The 21,617-nt window shown below is 44.0% G+C and overlaps 1 protein-coding gene across 14 annotated transcripts in view; it reads right to left on the reverse strand.

The window, feature by feature from the left end:
* The window catches only part of TIAM1 (TIAM Rac1 associated GEF 1), a 176,173-nt gene that overhangs the window by 24,835 nt on the left and 129,721 nt on the right, over positions 1 to 21,617 (reverse strand). For 11 of the 14 annotated variants that reach the window (XM_083822182.1, XM_083822207.1, XM_083822208.1 and 8 more), the window contains 3 exons: positions 18,788 to 18,869; positions 14,125 to 14,211; positions 10,498 to 10,722 (listed from right to left, as the gene is read on the reverse strand). In XM_083822182.1, coding sequence (XP_083678308.1) covers positions 10,498 to 10,722; positions 14,125 to 14,211; positions 18,788 to 18,869 — 394 coding nt within the window. Of the gene's footprint in view, positions 1 to 51; positions 10,474 to 10,497; positions 10,723 to 14,124; positions 14,212 to 18,787; positions 18,870 to 21,617 lie in introns of those variants that run through there. The other 3 variants (XM_083822188.1, XM_083822185.1, XM_083822184.1) reach the window with 1 other exon arrangement.

Genomic DNA, 21,617 nt, shown 5'->3' on the forward strand with positions numbered 1-21,617 from the left:
CCATCCTGCATGCAAGCACATGCTGAATATATGCCAGAAGCACTCAATGACCTGGCAGGACTGCCTTGTTTTGCAACAGGGACCACATTCAACTACAGGTGTAAAAATAAACAGGTTATGGCCAGACAACACTATTTAGTTGGAAATTACAAAAGCTGATTCAGAGATAAGGCTAAAATGCCATGCTGAAATTCTTGCATTTATTTTTAAGTTCCTTGATGGCAAGGAATTGCCTGCCTTTATACTTGACTGGTTTTAAATGGAAATTCCAGTAGGTGAATGAGTGGGCAGTGCCAAGGAGAAAGCCTTGGTCAGCCCTTCCTCTGAGCAAGCTGAACGTAATGCTTTTAAGTTGACTGCAGTTTTGGCCTAATACACCTGCTACTGAGTTTCAATGCTGATTTTTTAGGAAACAAAACCTGCTTTAGAAGTTGTTAGATGTCTGTCACATTAACTGAAAACTAAATTTTATTTTCACCAGTACGTGGCAAGAACTGCGTACACCTGTGCCTTAACACTCTTCTGGAGAGTATGTTCTTGACATTGCAACTTTTTGTAAGTAAATGATGGATTACCTGCAAGAGGCAAAGGAATGAACAGAACTAATCCCAACCTCAGAGGTCTGTGTGCAAGTAACTTTTTTTTTATTTCCAGGATCTCATTCTCTGACTTAAATAACTATAAGAAGCAGTATTACTATACCTTAGCCAGCCTTCACAGAAAGCAGACTTCACATACACTCAGCTTCTAACTATCACATTATAATGAACACTGATGAAATGAACTCTGCTAGGAAACTCCTGCATGCCTGGGTTGAGCTTCAAGCCAGCATAGAGACTTTCCAGAAGCTGAGTCCAGATGCTAATTCCTCTCAACTTTCCTCCCTCCTCCCCCCAGTCCCGTAAGGAAAAGTTTTTACAGCAGTGTCACTCCTGGGGTGGATTGGGAAGGGTGTTTTCTGGGTACCCCTCTCTGCCTGCATCCTGCCACACAAAAAAGACAGTGAATGTTCCACCAGGGATTATACTTTTTATGCCATTCTGTTTATTCTTCACATAATGCAGAAAAACATAATCAAAATTCAATGGATGCAGCAACACAGAATATCCCTGCTTTTTTAGAAACCAAGACTGAACTATATTAGTGTTTTGTTGTTTTGTTTTGTTTTGTTTTCTGGAGAGGTTGTTGCCAGCATGTAACATTTAAACATTTTGGTGGAAAACTAACTCTTTTCTGTAACAGAACAGATTTTTTTTGCAAACTTGTTTTGTTTTGTTTTGCTAGCCTTATAAACAGAAGCATCCCGATAGCACACTATCTTGTTGACAGAGCCCACTGGTCCTACAGCCATCCTTTCCAATTCAGTCCTAGGTTGAAACACGAACTTTTTTACAAGGAATAACAGTAATTTAGCACATCAGATGCAGCACCATTTCTGTGTTAGTCCCATGCTGACTCTCACGTTCCTTGCTATTTTCAACTAGACATTTCAATTTAGGTAAGTCATGTAAATTTGTCTGTAAGGAACATTTGGCTAAATAGCAATGCTGGAAGTAAAAAGGCCACAGTGACAATAACACACATCTGTTACACTGATAAATTGCAGTTAAACATGGTGTGATTTGGCCAAAAAGGCTAGAGTAGCATGGATGGTCAATTTATTCAGCTAAAATGGCAAGCTGCTGTAAAGATTTAAAAAAGAAACTCATTAACTACGTCTAGTATGTTTGCTTATATTTGTACTGGTCTGAAATATGTTTCATGAAATAGAAACAATACTCTTTATATGTTTCCTAATTGAATAAGGAGATTAAATTCTGCTGCCTCTTTGCCGCAATTGCGAAGCCACTGATCTTCTTTCATAGTTTTTATGTTAACACATAACATTGGCTCAAGAACACGTCCTAGATAAGGTTCTCTACATGAAGTCTGAGGGCAGTGATCCAGGTCTGGGTTCTTTAGTTTTTGCAAGCTTCCAACCACCATTACAAAAAAAAAAAATATATATATATATATAAAAGCATGATTGTACAAGATTTCCACTTTAATAGGTCTGAAAATTCAGAAAAATTGGAATGCAGAAATTCAGATATAAATTCAGAAAATATTCTGCATACTGGGATGGATCTAAATTGGACATCAAATAGAATGAAAACAACATAAAAGGCAGTTCATAATTGAGCTTTCCGAAGACATGACTCTCTTCTGAAAAGATAAGGCTTACCTTTTAAAAAGATGTGCATGTTTGTGCACCCAGGGAATGTTTGGCAAAACAAAATCTATTCAAAGAAGTGTTTTGTCTGTAAGAAGTTAAGTTTTCTGAGCCTTGCCCTTATTTTATGAACTTGGACTGTCATTTTTTTGGTGTCTCTACTAACGTGTAAAAAAAATTCTTAAATGCCTTATGCTATCCATTAAAAAACAAGAGTAAAATGTGCTATGTGTCATAATTTGGTTTGGGCAGTCCGTGCTTACTGCAATTAATTTTCCATTATAAGTTGCATGAAATACATCCTACAGCTGTTTCTCATCCCCAAGCCAAGGCAAATAATGTTTGTTAGGGGGGTTGGGGTTTTGCTTTTAAGCTATCACTTTTTCTTTTCCTGTATATTAAAACACCACTTAATCTGTTTCCTGCAGTATAAACACTTCTACCCAGTAGACAGCAATCTTTCACTTACGTCTTAATGAGCAGTCACACAGTGCATGTGTTTAGGGTATTTCTAACGTCTTAAGCTGCCAAAGCCGATGTCAACTTTAGCAGTTTTATCTGCTGCTTGTTAAAACACAGGCAATCAGTTCAATAATGCTGCACGTTCCCGCAACAGCCTTTTAATATCTTCCAGTTACTGTCCCATTTCTGTCAGGTTCATTACATCGTTTTATTTTTGCCCTGCAAATCTTTATTTAGCTCTGCGAGGAGCTCCGAGGAGAATGTGCTCATTTCCTTCCGTAGCACCTGAATGCTGCCCAACGGCTACCATTTGTTAGGGACAATAACTTGTGGGCTTCACTTGACATTAAGGAATTGGAAAGGGAAATCCAAAAAGCAGCAGCAGGAAAAAGGGGGTCAAATCCATGTGGCCACAAGCACAGATGGAGGTCACAGGAGCACCCAGGTTGCCTTGGCAGTGTAATATCCGTGACATTATGACTCATGCCCATTAAATAACTTCAACTTATGGCTTGAACTAACAAAATAAAAGGAAGTCTTATATCACCAGACCAAAGGTGCTGGGGCTTGAATGCCTGGAGAATCATGTAAAGCTTAAGTACCACACCAACAGTTGGCTACAATTTTCCATGGCTGCTGCTTCCCCTGTGCAGGGTTGCTATCGCCTGAGATTTTAATGAGAATTCCACAATATTTGGTACTGCTCTTAAAACCGGGTTCTTGGTGCCAGATGATATTTTTTTTTTTTAGTGCAATGGAAATAAATATTCCTAGCCAAGCTTTCTCAGCTGTGGTGCAAAGCTCAGAAGCATTTATCCTACTAACACAAGAAGCAGAATACAGATCAGAAAACCCTCCATGTTCATAATTTTTGTATCTCAATGCTTTATTCCTGCATATGTGGAACGGGCAATACTGAATTTAGTCCCTTTAGTGGAAGCAACAGGGAGGTGTTAGCAAGGCCAGCCATCTGCCAGCATGTTATGTTCTGCGGGCCAGAAGCAACAACAGGCTGAGATGGCTGAAGGCTTTGGCTTGTAACTTCTAGGATGCCTCTATCTCTCAGGCAGGGTGCTTTACACATCTCAGCTCCCTACACAACACCTTGTATGTCTCATGGGTAAGGCAGTGGGAAGGCAACAGGGAAGCAGCTAATGCTGGGTGGTCAGCCAGGAGGGCAGCGCTGGCTCTAGCCCAGCCCTGTACTGGGTCTCCCACTGGGACTGTGCCACAAAGGGATCTCACTTCCATGTTCAGGCTGGGGTAAAACTGGGGTGCAGAGTATCTCAGGATAAACCATACCATGCATGCTCAAAGCACAAGGTACCTGCTTTAAACAAAGGGGAACTTTGAAGTCAAAAAGGGAGTCACCCAGTGAGCAAGGGTATGGCTTCATAAGCATTTCTTCCAGCCTGGCCATGCCCTATTTATTCTTCTCTTCTCTTGTCCCCTTGCACCCAAGTTATGCTGACACAGCTGTCCATGCAGCCAGACAATAAGATGAATGGGAATAAACATTATTCATTTATTTCTTTTTGCTGGCTTCCCTAACCTAGTTCATCGCAGGGCCACACAGGTCTTTCCTACGGGAGGAGAGCCTTGAGCCCTGATGAGGACTGCTGAAATTAAGCTTGTAATTAACCTGCCGCCTTCAGCAGCACCAAGACAGCACTGAATGGGACGTTTCTAGATCGTATTTCTGGAGTTAACCAAACTGAGGGGCCTACATCCCCTGACGAAGATGTCCTCCAGCAAATCAGGTGGCGGAGGGGATGCGGGAGAGCCAGCAGAACAGGCTGCAGACCCGTGCACAGCCACTGTGGGATCTCAGCCAGTACTGCCACGAGAGGCGAGTCTGTGGGGCAGTGCCTGTGGCCCAGAGAGACGCAGGCAGAGATCTGTCACCTCTGCAGTCAGCCAGCAAGTGTCAGGGGCTGGAGAGCTCGGCCCCACGTCCTTCCCTGCCTGCCTGCAACCACACTCTGCAAAAGGTGCGTCGTCCTCTTCTGTACTCCTTTCACCGATGAAACTCAGTGGTACTGAAGGAAAAAATACAGTGATTCCTTATTTCCTTTCGGCAGGAAATAAGGGGTGACCCCATCCAAGCTGAGATGGCAGGTGAAATACGGATTAGGCAGAACACGACTACCCATTCTGAGTCCCAGCCAAGAGGCTTGGGCATCTGTGCTCCTGCAAGAAGAGCTGTGGAGGTTTCAGTGGCCAAAGTGCTTTCACGGGGCTCATGTCTGACTTTTTAGAAGAATTATGGTTAGCTTTGAAACGCTGAAACATAAAAGAAGGAAACATTATTTTTTACATTGGGGTGTTCTGTCCCACTGGGAAATCCCATAATGTTGATAACCTCTGCAAAGATTCTTAAAGCTGTGTTACAGCTACCCCAGTCAACTGAGTGACCAAAGAACGCTACAGGAACAACTGGAAAAATCTGCCTTTTCTGGAAAGCTACAGAAATAAGACCTGTAAGTCTCCTATCTTTCTGCCAGAACTCTATTGCTTCCCTTTCCATTTCAATTAGATAATAAATTGCTCAAACGTAGAAAAATCTATGCTGAATGTTACTCAATTCAATCACTCTTTTTAGGGAAAATGCAGATTCAATGAAACTTTCCCTGCATCAGTCACTTTTCTCCCTCCTCAGTTCAGGAACCTGGTCAAATAAATACTTGCACCATGCTTTGTTGACTGTTTCAAATGAACAGGAATATTCACAGACAGAGAAACGAGGCATGTGCTCAGGGTCCCTGGGAACCAGGGGCACTGCAATTACAGAACGCAGCCATTCCTTCCACACTTACCGAGTTTCAGTCTCTGGTTCACGAAGCCAGCAGAGGGAGTGGCAACACAGCAAGAATATTAAGATTACAAACCCTGCTGCTAATGAAGCAGGCATGCTTACTGCAGCTAACATGGGAAGACTCCAAAACCCAAAGCTGCAATCCAAAAACTAATGTGCTAACAGCCACACCACTTATTTCAACAGCAGCTCAGGTAAACTTCAGAAAAGCCAGGAATTAGCCCTCCAAATACAATTCTGGCTGAGGCAACTTCCATTAGCTTTTGCTTTTAAAAACCTCATCTTGTGACAACAGTTCTGCACATCTCTGCTTAATTATATGCCACAGCCTCAATTGCTGCTGCAGTAAATGCTGCTGGAATTGTTATCAAGTACTGAATGATAACAGTATTTTTTGAACATGCTACAAAAGATATGAAATTAGTTGCTGCCTCAGGAAAATAACCCAGAAGAAATTAAGGTTACTGTTAGTCTCAGCTTGTTCTGAAATCCAAATTACTTAGCCTAAGGGTAACTGCGACAGGACCAGGATGGAATGAGAAACAACAGCAATTCTTAGAGTGCAATGCGAGTTTGTTTCATGTTTATGCCATATTCTTCACAGCACGTGTTAACTTTAGCCTCTAGTTCTCCTTCTTTTTGAACAACAAAATAATAGACTCCTTAAAAACATCGAGCTGCTTCACATCTAGAAGATTAATATACTCATTCAAAACAGGGAAATGCTTTCTTTTTTTATCAGCTACATTCAGCACAATGATTTATTTGGCTGTTGATTACCCCTGCGGAGTTATCCCTCACACTAGAGGTCTCCAAAATACTGAACTATACAAGGCCTAACCCTCAGAAACTCTACCCCAGAGTGAAAAAGGTAGTTAATAGTGGGGAGACCACAAACAAATACGGGTAATACTCCCCCCCTCCCTTTCCCAGATCTCAAAGCCCCCCTAATAGCAAAATATCTCCTTTATGCTTAACTGATCTTAGGGAGATGTGACCCTCTGTTTCCAGCTTTCAACCTCTCATTCCCTGGACTGAGTGGAGCAGACTGTGGAGACGAAGCACTCCTCACGGGAAGGGGACAGAGCTCTCACTGAGCCCTTCAGGCAGTAAGGAAAACAGGCTGCAGGGCTCCAGACAGAATCAGAGCTATTCCTCCTCAACTGGATTTATGCAGGCTGCGTTAGGAGGGAAGACTGATAGCCAGGAAAATATAGATGAAAGGAAGAAAACTTGTGGCTCTGCAAGCCTGACATGGAGCAAATTCCTAGGGGAAAGTATACATCATATCCAAGATGGTATTTTTTACATCAATTAGAGACCTAAAATCCAAGGTCATCTCAAGAACAGCCTGTTAAGAAATAACACAAAGAAGTAACAGCTGCCACAGAGCTGATTTTCAGGCTGTAGCCCAAACCTCTCCGTATACAAGGTAGTTGTAGAAAATGAAGCAGCTGTAAGTCACACCGTATTTAACAACCACACTGGCAGGCACTTCATGGAGGTCAGCTCCCCGAAACACGGTGCAGGCTTTGCTCATGGAAGACCTCCCACGGAGTAACAAGGCATGACCAAAGCCTCCTTAAAAACAACTAAAAAAAATGTGACACAGTATTTTCTGTTGAAAAGATGCAATATGGTATGCCTCACACAAAAGCTCTGCCCTTTGCTGACTTCACGGGCTATGAAGAATTGCAATAGTGAAGGAGATGACAGGACATCAGCGAGATCGGTCAACCAGACCATGAGTTTCTGGAAAATGGATGGGTCTATAGGTGATTTATACCTGCTGGCATTCTGGCCTGGTAATGCTTCACTCCCCTGCTGAAACAGAGGCTGTACCAGCTCAGAACTGAAGAAAAAATCTGCGTGCTCAAAATAAGACATAGAATAGAAACAACTGAGCTGATTTGCCTAACCAGCCGAACTGCCAGTAATCAACAAGGATACAAATGGGTCAGTGGGTATTTCACACTTGACTGCCCTCTACAAGGAGCTGCAGAGCGGAGACCAAAAACCTTCGATGCAGTTACAGCCCCCAAAATCAAAGCATGTCCCCCTTTTTAAAATTTCACATGGATCCAGTTTGGGGTAAAAGAAAAACTGAAAAAGCACAGAGCCAGAAGAACAAAGGCTTCAGTACAACATTGTGTTCTATTAAAATCTAAGTAGAGAGAAATTGATGGAGAAGATCAAAACACCTGCCTCCAAATCGCAAAGCTGGATGCAGATTGTTGCTTTCACTCCCACCTCGGGGTAAGTCATTCCAAATTAGAGTATTGGCGTTGTTTAGCTTTAAACACTGTCTTAATGTCGTTCTTCAGAGGCATATTTCATATGGCAATTACAGGCACTTTCAGAAGCTGCCATAAACACCTGCACATTTGCTGATGAGCTATTTCGCTGCTTCGTTTGGTTAAGCAAGCATTCCTACCCCTTTGAGGAGCGATGAAGGCAATTGCCACCTTATTCGCTGCACTTTGAAGGAAAGTAAATGTCAGGACAGCTCTAGCTTCTTTCCGCCTGTCGCATGAATGAAAAACCAAAGGAACTGGCTGCAGCACACCACAAGCAGTGGACAGCTATGCCAAGAGAAACCTGAACAGAGAAGGAAGCCCTGAAGTTGAGCCCCAGTCCTGGGAGCTACTGAAGATGCAGGTACTCTGGTGCAGCAGGGAGTTCACAGGCTCTCCGCAGGACATGGAAAAACAAGCAGACCTTCCACACCGCTGAGTTAAATACAAAAACCTGACTTGGGAAAAGATTCCAGAAGATCACAGATCATACCTGAACTGAGTGCAGCACAAAGGAAGCAGTACCTACAAAGCAGCAGAGGCAGGTGGGCTCGTTTTGCTGAGGTGTGTTCATCAGTCACGTCCTGTCTTCACTTCACATGGTACCCACACAGTGCTGCTACTGGACAATATGAAAAGGTTCTGCAGGTTCTGCAGATGCAGTTGGCAAAGCATGCACTGACTCTCAGCAAGGAAAAGGACTCCTCCGTGACCTAAATATTCAAAATAAGGATGTAGAGCACTGACAGAGGCAGGGAAGCTGCTTATTGAGACCAGCTCTAGAGGCCCTGTGTTACAAAGTGTGACTGCTCTGGCTTTGAAATCACCACGTTGCATAAATATGGAAGTCTCAGATCCCAATTTTTTGCACCTAGGGCAGACACTCCAAGGGGAAAGAGTACTCTGCAAGGGTTTTACGGGAAAAGCACAGGCAAAGACAGAAGGATGGGGTCCATGATGAACTGGTGTTACATAGGAAATGGGGACATCTTGTGGCCAGCTATCAATGTTTACAACATGAGCTTAATAGTAGATTTTTCAGCACAGAAGCCTAACTTGGAAAAGTTCGATGAAAATTAAAAAGGAAGAATGTCCTTCATAAATGTTTAATTTTAACTGCTTTGGGGAGTTTATTTCACATCTTACATGAGGCTGCTTTTATCAATATCCTCAGAGGTATTTGCAAAAAGCTGATTTTAAGCCTTCTTGTTTGTGCTACTCCACGTGCTATGAATCTATTACACTCCCAAAAGTCAGACTTGGGGTCCATTTCTCCCCGTCCCCTCTATGTGTTCCTGTTACCAGAACAAGGACGTTTTTGCTAGATCACTTTCAGTAAATACTTTCAGCAAAACAGAGCAGGATCCAGAAATGTTGAGAGGCAGGCTGTACCCACCTGACCCTTCGCAGGCAGAGATGAGTCAGCTTGGTCCCGAGTCCAAGCAAACAATCTTTCACTGTGGCTTGTTTGTCCCTGCTCAGTATCATGCTCATGCACTCACACAGCTGCTGGGTTAGCTCAAGTGTGCACCCAGATCCACCAAAGGAGTCCCTACACTGGGTGACCACAACAACCCGACAGACGTGACCTGGGAAAAGGTGGGCTTGAACCCTGGTGAAGTGCATCAACAGCCCCTCCTGCTCCAGTTTTTATTCCAAATGCCCAAGCCAAAACCATTTCACAGATGTCAGAACAATTATATTGACATTTATGAAACCTTTACTCTGGGGAAAATAGTAAGTATTTTGACATATTCAGAAAACATTTACTTTTTGACTGGAAGAAAAAATTTACCTCAACTCTGAAGAGTTTTGTTTATCTAGAAACTGCTTCTTTTGGGCCATTCTATTCATTTTTCCTGAATTTTCAGTTATTCCAAAAATAAAAATAAAAATAAAGCAAACAGGAATGTACAATATCCTCTTCTCTTTTCAAACAGGAAAGTATGAGGAGACATGGTGCAGGAGCTTTCCTGCTATCCCAGTGCACTTCCCACCACTGCTGTCTTAGAGACATAACGGCGAGAGGCTAAAGAGGTGGTCCTGCTCTCCCACAGCCATTTCTCTTATCCCAGCACTGGTGCTTATCCTCATCTGGATCGGGAAGCTAAACTAGTAGCAAACAATTCACCTCTTCTAGAGTTTAATTTTCTGCAGTTCAGTTCTCTGGACAACCCAGCGTGGAGGGCAGGAATGGCTTTTTCCACCCCAGTGTGCTGTGGGGCCAGTTAGGTACGTTTGGCTGTAATGTCAGCCTCTAGCTTGAGGGGTTTTGAACTGTCCCTGTGAGTTATTTATGTGTCTCATCAAACACATGGGGCTCCTGGCTGATCCCAGAGAGGGTGAATGCTCATCCCTTCTTTCTTCCCTGCCGAACATATATCCCGTGGGCAAATCAGGAGTTAAAGGCACCTCTTTGTGCAGCCCAGAAGTAAGTGAGCAATCAGGTCTGTGACTTGCTGGAGGCACAGCTAGATAATGTGACACGCATTCGGTGATGACATATTTCACAGCCTAACCATGTGCACATTAATCCTTCTTTGCTACTGTAGCTACACCTTACAGCTTCCAGAGGTCTCATTTATCATCCACGCAGTGCATTCAGACTGTAATTCTTCTCACTTTCATCACAGAAGTTACAGATCAATGGGACTACACCAGCAAACTCTAAGTGTGAATTCTCCTCCTCATAATTTCTACATTGAACCCAATACCTTGGTTGCTCCCGGCAAATGCCAGCGTGCTGTCACTCAAGTCAGATGGGTTTTCCAAGCGACGTGGTGGTGGCTGCATTAATTTCTGCCCTTCCTCTATTTCAGGATAGGTACGTACAGTAAGAGACAGTGAAGGCTGAACAAGGACATCTTTCAGCAAAGCTGAGTCCAGATCTTCAGCAGCTTTTTTGTTAATCTCCACAATTTCATCGCCAGCTTTCAGGCCTGCAATGCAGAAAGGAACAGGTAAGACTTGCACAGCAATGTTTCTGTTACCCACAGACATCAAGGAGCTCAGCTGGGTATTTATAAAGTGCCAGACAGTGTTATGTCTAGACATAGAGTAAACATTTATGACTGCAAATTATATTGAAATTTGATGGACTTCTGCGAGATCTGCTGTCAGGCTGGTACTCCAGTATCCATAAGAGTGAGGTGCCCAGGAAGTCCCTCACGAGGTACCAGCAAGCACATACCCTGTCCTTCTTCACATCGCTCTGCAAGGGGACAGCTGCTGTGTAGCAAGCCATCGTACAAAACATATTCCTCATAAATAAATGTATGCTTAAGGACAGAGCCAGACTTCTCAGGCTCTGCACACAGGACAGGGGAAACACGGAGCCGCATGAAGCATTGCGAGCTGGGTCTGCACCTCTGCTTTGGGAAGCAGAGGCTCCCAGTGAGCAGCCCAGCTAATCCCCCAGGATCACTGTGTCAGCTGTGTTGCTGGACTGGGTTGATTCTTTCTTTTAATTTCCCATATGCATGCTTTTATTTGAAGTGGTCACCTACTGATACACTTAGGAGGAGGGAGAATATTTCCCACTTAACTGGTGTAGGACTTCAGACAACCTCCTCTCTGGCCCTGTCCGAATTACATCCCAGCATACAGATCTTCAAAAGGCAGATTTTAGCACTTGGTACGTTAGACATGGTCTTTTCCAATCCATTTTCAGGAGCTATTTATAGCCCCAGTGCCCAAGGGAAAAGGGGATCCGCAGAGGAAGCAGCTGACTCCCGCTCGCCTCCGGGCGATGCAGCAATGCGACAGACAACGAGCAGCCCTCCAGGGTCCGCAGGAGACCTGACCTTCCCCTCGGCCTGCTCTCCAAATAACAACAGCGAGCTGGACCAGGCTTTAAACCCAAATAAATTCCAGTGTCACTCAGCCTACAGGTCAGTCGCTGGGGCTGCACTCATCGCTGAGGGTATGCTGGCAGGGCCCCTGCAGGCATCTCCCTGAGAGAGAGGACGGAAAATCACGCTGTGCAACAGCCACCAGAGGGACCGCTGTGGCATCCTAGTCACCATCCTGGCATTTACATGGTGGAAAGCTGGAATTTACAGGGCCAGAAGAGCTGCTCCTTGCAGGCAACCTACCCTAGGTGACCTGCTCTTGTAGGTGACTTGCTGTGCAGTGCTCTGGCTGGGAGACCAGGCAAAGGATGACTCTTGGCGCCCTTAAGCCATGATGAGAGGCCCGACTCGATGAGCCTGAGCTGCAAGAGGAGCTCAGCTGCATTCTCCAGGACAGATTACCTACCCTCATTTGAGAAAGAAACACGGAGGCTAAACAGCTCCAGTCCTCTTTAGGAAAATTGAGATCTCTCTTAAACGCATGTAACTGTGCCCAGAAACTGTAGTGTGGAGCGCAGATTCAGAAAGAATAAAATGAAATAAATAGAATAGCTATGAAGTAAATGGACCATAAAATCATATTCGAAATGAGGACAAAACAAAGCAAGTCAAGCATTTCGCTCTATTTCATTTATTCTACTTAGTGATGCCATGTCATAATAGCAGCACATTAATATGCTTGTAACCATAAACATCTTATCTGGGGCTTCGTTTGCTCTTTGTAATCCCTCTTTTGAATCATTTGGGATGAAGCATCATATATACCTCAGTACAATCAAGCATCAGTACAAATCCAGCAATGGCCTAGCTAACGCAAACCAACAGAAAAAGATAACATCATAAATCATAAAAATAATTAGGAGAAAATAAAATTTCAGAGTTTTTCATTAAAAAAAAAAAAGATTGAAAAGGAAATACTGTAACTCTTCTAGTTAATTTTCTGCAGGAAATGCAGTCAAATGCAAACATAAATGTAAATAATGCGAGGAAGAGAGAGAGTTTTCCTCTCTGCTAACTATGTGTATCTTGTCATAATATCCTGCCAAATACTGTTATTACAGAAGTGGCTTTTTGTATCAGTTATGAAGAGTAATGTATTACTGAAAGTGTGTTTTAGCATGTCAGCCCCACAGGAGGCAGTGTGTGTTCACGCATTCATTTAAATTTTCATTCAAACATCTGAAAGCAAAGTAAGACCTGCTGAACCCTGCATCTTCACCCTAATACTCTCTTTGTTCCCCACAGGAAGCACAGAGAACTTAATTTCCCTGGTGCAGGCTGGCAGATAGCTGAACCCAAGCCTTGTTCAGGGCTTTTGGCAGAATCCCTATCCTGTCCACCCCCGTCTGGGGCTGAGGTGGGGTGAGGAGGGACAGGACAGAGAAAAATGATCTTTGCAAACTTTATTGAAACGCAGCAGCCTCCAGAGCCCCCCAGGTGTTTTTCTTCAGGTAGTGTCAGAGGCTACAGCTGAGAGAAACTCCAGGTTCCCTGTGGCCAAAACTACTCCCCCCAGCCCTTCCCAGCTTCTGTCTGTGCAGCCCTGTCCCTCCCCTGTGCCACTTATGCCACTGGCTTCGCTGCAATGCAAGCCAACTCCATTTGCTAGCGGGTCAGAAAAAGCCATGGCAGTTCTCCAGTATGACAGTAGCTGAATTGGTTCAGCCAGAGGCAGCACCAGGCAGGGGGCTGGAGCTGTCTGGGGGACAACAGGCCCCACCGCTTTCAACAACAGCAAGCTCTTGAGTAAGCTCTGCACTACCACCTACCAACTCCCCAAAAAAACTCTGAAGGTGCTTTTGAGGACTCTGCATATACTAATGGGCAATGATGAGGTGAGCGTCTTCCTGCTCTTCTTGCTCCCCATATTACTCTTTAAAATTTGGTTATATTTCAGCTGCCCAGCTCCCTGCCCAGCCCCTCCTGTGGCTGCAGGAACAGCAGTGCTGGCACACGAGGGAGGGCGATGAGTGGGAAAAGCAGTATGGGCATGGTATTGCCAGGGTTGGCTTCAGTTAGGGTAAGGCATGGCAGAACCGTACCCCTCTCTGCACTACGACTCGCCTGGCAGCCACGTTTTCTCTGCTGGTTTCTGGCGCAAGTGCTGTGACGCTTTCTGAAAATGCTGGGAGCAAAACTAGAGGCAGTAATCCCAGCCACAGAGGGTAACCTGAGAGCTTCTACCGTACCTGTTTATCTTGCAGTGACTGACTTGAGAGGGCCCTGGCTTTTCTTTCTAGCTGCAAGGGAGGTGCTGACCCTCCTACAAGCAAAGCAACTCAAAATTAAAAGTTTGACTATAGAGCACAGTCGATTCCAAGAGCAGAACAACCATATGTTCATCACCTCAGGTTCTTGCCGAAAGAGCACGATCTTTTCTGGACTGGGATCCTGTTTTGGTGCGTTTATAAAAATTCCACCCCAACAAGCTCACGGTATGCACCAGGATTAAACAAACAATACCAAACACAATTTAAAAATGTCTTTTACCTTTCTTGAAAGCTAGGCCTGTCTCTTTGACACCATTCACATACAGCCGACGAATCCCTTCTTCTTCCACGGAGGACAGAGAGAAACCTAGGGAGATACCCAGTGACATGGTTAGAAAGCACCAAACAATTACAGCATTACCTAACGACTGCACGCACTACAGTTAAGGCTGTGCCGTGCCTGTAGCGAGCACTGTTCCTCTCAAAGTGGTCGATAATTCCTCCCTTCTCCCTTTCCTTAAACCTTTACAAATAGAAAGCTAAAAAGTGAAAGCGGCTGTAAGAAAAAACCGAATTGAATTTCTGAGTTTGCACATATCGTTTACAGTTTTATTTGAGTATACCACAGCTGCAAAATGTTGGAACACACTTCGAATTCTCCTGCCACAAAAGGTCACTACGAGAAGTTTGCTGTTTGCAGACAAAGGCTGTACAGAGCTGTGGTTTGTGACCCAAACCAACAAAAGCCAGGAAACTGAGAGCTATGGCTGACTTGCCATCCTTAACTCATACGATGCATACCGGTGCCTGCTACAGCAAAATGTCAGCTTTGACTTTTTGAATTTCCTGGGCTGGACGAGTTTGTAAAAATGCTGCCTTCCCCTCTGCCTCTTTCTTTTCTCAGCTGCTCCTGGCACGACCTGTTATTTGCCGAGTCTCTGCTCAGCCCACGTTTTATAGCGGCGTTAGAGAGCCCCAGAACCTTACAATGCAAGTACTGACACAGCCTTAATTTTAACAGTGCAAATGGTGCTGTTACATTTGGTTTAGGTGATTTTCTTGCCATTTGTGTTTGACATTGTGCAAGATAACAATGTGTAAAGTAAATACAATGTGTTTAGTTAAATAGGCTTTCCTTATTTACTGTTGAGAGTTATCTAAAGAAGAACATTTGCCTTTCTGAAACTTCATTACTCCCTAAATGGGTGTAAGAAACCATTTGCTCTGTCTTTTTCCAACTAGAAAAACATTTACAAACCTCTGGGGGGGGAAGATACTTGTTTGACATGGAATCAGCCACCAGCCAAGAGGAAGCAGATGTGCTGGGAGCCTATTCTGACTTTAGGACTCCCTTCAAGTCGATGGTTATGGATGAGAAGTTATTTTTTCCATATATCATTAAAAAAAAAAAAAAAGGAGGGGGAAGAATGTGGCAGCCTAGAAGCTAGGAGCATATGGCCCTTCATGGCTTACTGAGCTACTTGGAACCCATATGCAAGCTCCTCAGCCTGAATAAAAGGAAATTTGTGAAGCTCACTCAACACACCAGATTTGGCAGCGGGAGAAACTCTTGACTAAACAAAAGAGCAGATGTAAAACAAATAGTAGCTATTGATTGTCATCGCCATGAAGCCTACCTGGAAAACCTTCACACCACAGGCCCTGTGGAGCGTGCCCAAGACTTCGGTTTGAGTCAGCACAAATTAGCAGTTATTAAAACAATCACCCTTTTGCAGCTGAAATGCTGTTTTGCTGTACTGCCTTCACTCCAACTACCACACAGTTAAAACAAGGCTGAGCTTCTCAAGTTCTTGTTGTGGCTAACCTTGAGAGGACACCCAACCTTTCCCAAGTTTTTTTTTTTTTTCCCCAGAAGACAGCTTCCTCCTCCAATCTGTCATTCAACTTTCAGTCAAAAAATAAAATCCAGAGCAATAATTACTAGTAGAATGGGTGTAAGGAGACAGGGAGTTCATCTGGATGAGAAACACCTCAGTCAAGTGTGTATATATATGCACCTATGTTTGCACAGATGCATATTTGCATATATACGTATGTCTAGTTTGTATATGGACACATATATTTCAAACATACAGTTTTTGTCTAGATGAATTCTCCAGGTGCTCACACAAACACGTGTACAAGCACTGCGTGAGAGGAAGGGCAGGAGTGGGTGGAAGTGACAGCGGTTGCATAAGCTGGCATCGCTGCCAGAAAGATTATCATCAAACTGTGCACGGACCCTGAAACACAGGTGTGGAGAGAGGGGTGGTGACCCAGACAGGGCCTTTACTTCACCGCAAAGTTTTGATGACAGGAGAACAAAAGTCAGCATCTAAGAGTGCATAGGGCCACATAAAACCAACGCAATACCACAACAACCCTGCCTCCACAAAATGACCTCAGCCCCCCAGGACAGACAGTTACTCACAAAAGCACCAACAGAGAGATGTTCCCAGTACATACAGGGGCTGGAAGCAGTGGGCTCTCGCTGGGGATGCTCCCTGATTTCTGCCCGCACAGCCTTGTGCAAAGAGGCAGGTACCAGTGAAAGAGGCATGTACGTGTGTGCCCAGGCAGCACAGCAACAGAAACCAGCTGACATGTAATGAAGGCAAGGTCCAACACGCTGGCCAGATACCTCGAGAGCGTCTCTTATCACAGAAACATTGTCAGGATTAATTAATGGCTGCTTGTGAAGGATCCTGAAAATTCACGGCAATTTACAAACATTATTATTGCTATAACTGGAATACTAGCAATAGCAGCGGGCAAGGTCTAATGATTTTCATAATTTTATTCATTTTTCTTCGTTTCATGAAGACTTTTCCAGTTCTTCTGGAGGAATCAAGGCACAGGGGATTTGGACATATGTTTTTAAAATGTGCAAGAAGTATGAGAAGGGTTGAATGAAGCTGCAGACAAGAAGAAAAGCAATCGTAAGAATGAAAAATCCCGTAGCGCCTGGACGTTCAGCTGTGGTACTGGCTCCTGACCCTGTTCCCAGCACTTATTCAAGTGCTCGTGAGGGGCTGAGCGAGCTTCTTGCGCTGCCCAGCTGCCTAAGAACCAACTTCAAAAGCAATCCTGCTCATAGGAAGACTTAGGCGAGATGCTTGGAGACTCTGCAGCCATGTTATTGATTTAGACATCTTTCAAAACAAAACCAGTAGCAAGAGCCCTTGAGCAATCCCGTTAAAAAGGAATCTATGTGGAAACCAGACAGCTCTGATCTTCATGCTGCCATAGCTCGTGTATGGGCTTTAGCTTGCTCTCTGGATTGTAAAAGTATGTGTTGGCAACACTCATTCCATAAAGAGACTAAGAGGACGTAAATGTACTTAACATACAGGACTGGAAAGAATTTCAGAATGAACCCCAGCACCAAGAGAGGGTCAGCACAGCTCTGTCACCTGTCCTCTGTTCCCCTGCAGGGGAGTATTTCAGTACACACTTGTCACTGCATGACCACATGGTACGGTTTCTGAGGCACATACAGACTACAGAAATTCTGCTATTGTTTAAAGTCAAAACAAGTTCTGCCATTTTCTTTCAATGAGAGCAAAGTCAGCTTTTTTGGGCGCGTTTAGCATTCGCCCTCTGCAGGGTCAGAGCCACTGAACAGATACATCCCATGTATCACGCAGCTGATCCCCTTTCACAGGACATGACAGTGCATTTCGTTGTCTTTCCCATCACTTAAAAAAAAAAAAAAAAGAGAGAAAGAGAAAGAAAGAAACAGGAAATGCCACAATACCCCTAATTCTCGCAGTCCTTTCAGCCATAGCATAATTATTGAACCTAGGGCCATTGCTGTGCTAGTTCAGATTTCTTTCTCAGGCCTTCAGTATTCAACCCACAGTCAGTACTACTGCTTTGTAGCAGTGCTCTATATTCGAATGGCCTGCAGCTGTATAATAAGCAGTCCGGGAATTCAGAATTATTCTAGTCATTAAAACAGAATATTTAGATAAACAGTAAAAAGATGCAGATTGGCTTCCCGCAGGGTGGGTTGCACAAATAATGTTAAAAAACACTACAGAACTGTAATTGCTAGACCAAAGGGCAACCTCACCAGGCTGGAGTTTTACAGCTTCAAATATTCAAAAGATAATACAACCACCCCCACGTAAAGATTGGGAATTTTGCTGAAATTACACAGGGAGGAGTTCCCCCATTTTACACGCAGATCCGTAAGATGTGTCAGATTCTGGTTCTAGGAGTCCACGGGGGCTCCTTGAGAACTGGGTGTCCTTGGGACCAGGCTCCCCCAGCCTCAGGAACAGCAGGGCAGGATAGGGACCCACCTTACAGACCTGCAGCAGGCAGGGAAAGGGGACAAGGAGCTTCTCCTGCAACAGCTGCCCAGCCGCAGACCTCGCGAAGCCTCCCACCTGCAGCGATGCTCCTGGCTGCGTCGCTGCCATTGCGCCTGGTGCTGCCCCGGGGGGACTGGGAGAGGATGGGGTGAGGAGGGGGAGACCCCACTGGCAGCCCCAAGCTGCATCAGCAGCCCTCTGCCAAACCCCAGCTCTGCTGCAGGGCCCCCGCAAGCACTGCAAGGCGGACATTCACGTGGGATGTGACAACCAGCAAAGGATGCCATGTGCTGCCAGCACGCAGTCCCACAACCTCTGTACGCGGTGCTTTGAGAGACTAGAAAAACAAGAAAACATTTGTCCTTTCTGCCACTGTAGCTCTCATCAAAGAGCTGCATATCCCACAGCCTGAGCACCGGGAGAAACAGTGCTCAGTGCGTTACAAATAAAAGCATCCTGCTTCAGGGCAGGGGAGCGAGCTTTCTGTGGATGGCACAGGCATCGGATGTGCTTTCCTTATTTTGTTCAATGGGCCTTTCAGGTATAGCAATCAATAGCAAGCAGTTACTTACACTTGAATTGACTTGGTAGGAAGGTAAAAACAAACTGAGGAGAGATACTTACCATAAATATCAGAGGATGCATCAGACTTCTCTATTTGAATGTGCTGCGTAATTTTCTGACAGATTTCTATTTCTTTGTAAAGCTGAATAGAAAAAAAAAATACATAAAAATACTTTACTGTGGGAGGACACATTAACTGTAATAATTTTGAACAGACTTCTTTCTTAATTACAGGATGGAGAAATAGACTGTGAGCATTACCTATCAGACAATTTTTCTCCACGTGCATGAAACGTACGAGCAGTGTCACTATGCTGTACTGTTAAGAACATAGTTAAAAAGGAGGAAGCCAACAAAAAAGAAAGGACACATCCATTCCACTCTCTCAATACAATTTTGAGTGCACAAGAAAAAGAGCTTGTATGCCTACTCTTGTATTTAGTGGGAAGTCATCTTTTATCATTAAGTATTTATATTATTTAGAGTAAGACATTGCAGGAATTGAATTATTTTATAGTATTAAAGTCACAGGTAGGGATTTTGCTTGTAAAATACATTCCTTAATTGCTACAAGACGATCAGAATTTATATGCAGTTCTTTTTTTCAGCATGTAATTTCACCTTTACCACGTTTATGTTTATTTGTGCTGAGAAAAGCACCCAAGTCTTTGAAGTTGTCATTAGCATCCTTCCTGGGAGACCAGCACAAATTCACACCTCCGGGTGGCAACCCAGAAGCCTAAGCACACGCTTGCAATTCGCAAGCCAAACAAGCCCTCAGCTGCACCCTTGCACTCTGTCCCCCTCCCTCAGAGAGCACAGAGTAAGGTAAGAGGAATTATGCTTTTAAATCACTTAGGTTCCTGTGCCTTGTCTTACTTACTGTTGTATCGCAGTCCTACCTCTCAACTCCTAACAAACGAGCTGGTACTGGGGCCTGTCACACCGTCTCAGACAGGGAAATCCCATTTTTCCAGACATTTGGAGACTCCAAACTGACACCTCTGGGAGTCAGCCCTGACTTTCTCAAAGCCATTCTGAAAACCTCAGTCTCAGCAAAGGTTTGAAGCTATTTTTTTTTCCATAGCAGAGGCTAGGACTTCACTCACAAACCATCCTTTCATCTTTGGAAAAAATCATACCCACAGGTGAATGAGAGTTCACACGTAAACATTTTGTTTAAAATGCTGGTGTGACTGTGTAAAAAAGCAATTCCCAATAATTAACATTTTAAACTGTACATTAGTGTTTGGACCAAAGCATTTAATCCACTTCTTTAAAAAAAAGTTACTCATTAGTAAACGGTTCCTTTAATAAATATATAATTTTATCTCCGGCTTCTACCAACACTTATACATCTGTTTAATGCAAATATTATGCGCTACAGAACAGTTGTATACCCACTTAAATGGTTTTATATAGCAAGATAAATTGTAAAATTCAATGAGGATGCCATGCTAGCGTTGCTTTTAAAATGTGGTTTTCAAATATGGAAACACATTATTCAACACTTGAAAATGAGTCAAATGACATTCACATAATCTCAGCCAGATTTCAGTAAAGATTTTTTTAAAAGTAGAAAGAAAAAAAAAAGGAGTGAAAACTGCAGCGTTTTCAGAACAAAAACTGTCTGAACCCTGCAGTTATTTCAGCGAGAAAGCTATCTGGATGAGCACGCAAGACCTGAAACAAGGATGGCCAACAAGGGATCGAGGGCACAGGGATACGGGAACTGCTCACTGCCTACATCCCGAGAAGAATCTCCGTGGAAAGGGAGGCAAATATCTGGGACCCACAGGCTGCTGTGGAGCTGCCCAGACCAAAGCCACGACAGGCAGGAGCACTGAGCTGACACCAACATTTCTGTGCCCCATGGACCTACCATCCCAGCTCCAAAGGCAGGCAGCGCGTTTGGGCTGTGGATGCTCGTGCTGCTGGCACCGCAGGTTTGGAGGGGCTCTGCTCAGAGGGGTTTAATGGCAGTACCAGGAGCATCCGGGGGGGTTGCTAGGCACTGGTGCTCAGGATTGCCTCCTGACGACAGCTGCCCCCGTGATCCACTTCAATCCCTCTGTTCCTCGTGGTGTTCCTTAAAGCAGCTTTGGGGGATCTATCATTACCTGAATTTTCTCAAGCTTGTCACCTGCTTGCTCTTTTTTCCTCTACATTTTTGGTCTTGTCTCAGCACCCTTTCCCAGGACTACTTTTCACAGCAGCCCCAATGCCTTCACCGGTGAGATCCAGAGAGGTCTCCAGTCTCCTGCTTTCATCTGAAAGCAACAACTAAATCCTACCCAACGCAGGAACCCAAGTCTGGCACGTCAAGCTTCAGTCAAAACATTCCAATGCTTAGTTTACAATAAAAGGTGCTTAAAAATATAACTGCCTGGTGCAGCACCTAATGCTAAATATCCGTCTCTGAGCCCTTAGTAACATTTTTAACACATAATAAACCAAGCTCATGAATTTTTGAAAGACTATGTCAGAACACAAAGCATCACCGGTAATGTTTAGAGAGGAATGGAATATGGACATTTAATCTCCATTTCTTATTTAAATACATCTTATATGTTCTGCAAGAAAAAGGAATACCATCAGAAGAAATGATGTTTACCTTTTCTGCAGTAATGTATTGTAAAAGCATTTTAGTAGGTGGAAGATAGCTCTAGCAAGGTATTATTACGGCAAAACTATTATAAAGAGCTTTTCAGGAGACCACAAAAATAGGGTCATTAGTTTCATCATACTGCAAGAGAATAATTTCATTTAACACTTGAATAAAAGTAACTCAGATTTTCTCATGAAACAAGCATACATGCGCATACAAGCACACATACAAATGCATATTGATTTAATGATACTGCATTAGGTATGATCCTGCCTATGCTAT

This window comes from Anser anser (assembly GCF_964211835.1).
Source record: "Anser anser genome assembly, chromosome: 1".
Taxonomy (NCBI): Eukaryota; Metazoa; Chordata; class Aves; order Anseriformes; family Anatidae; genus Anser; species Anser anser.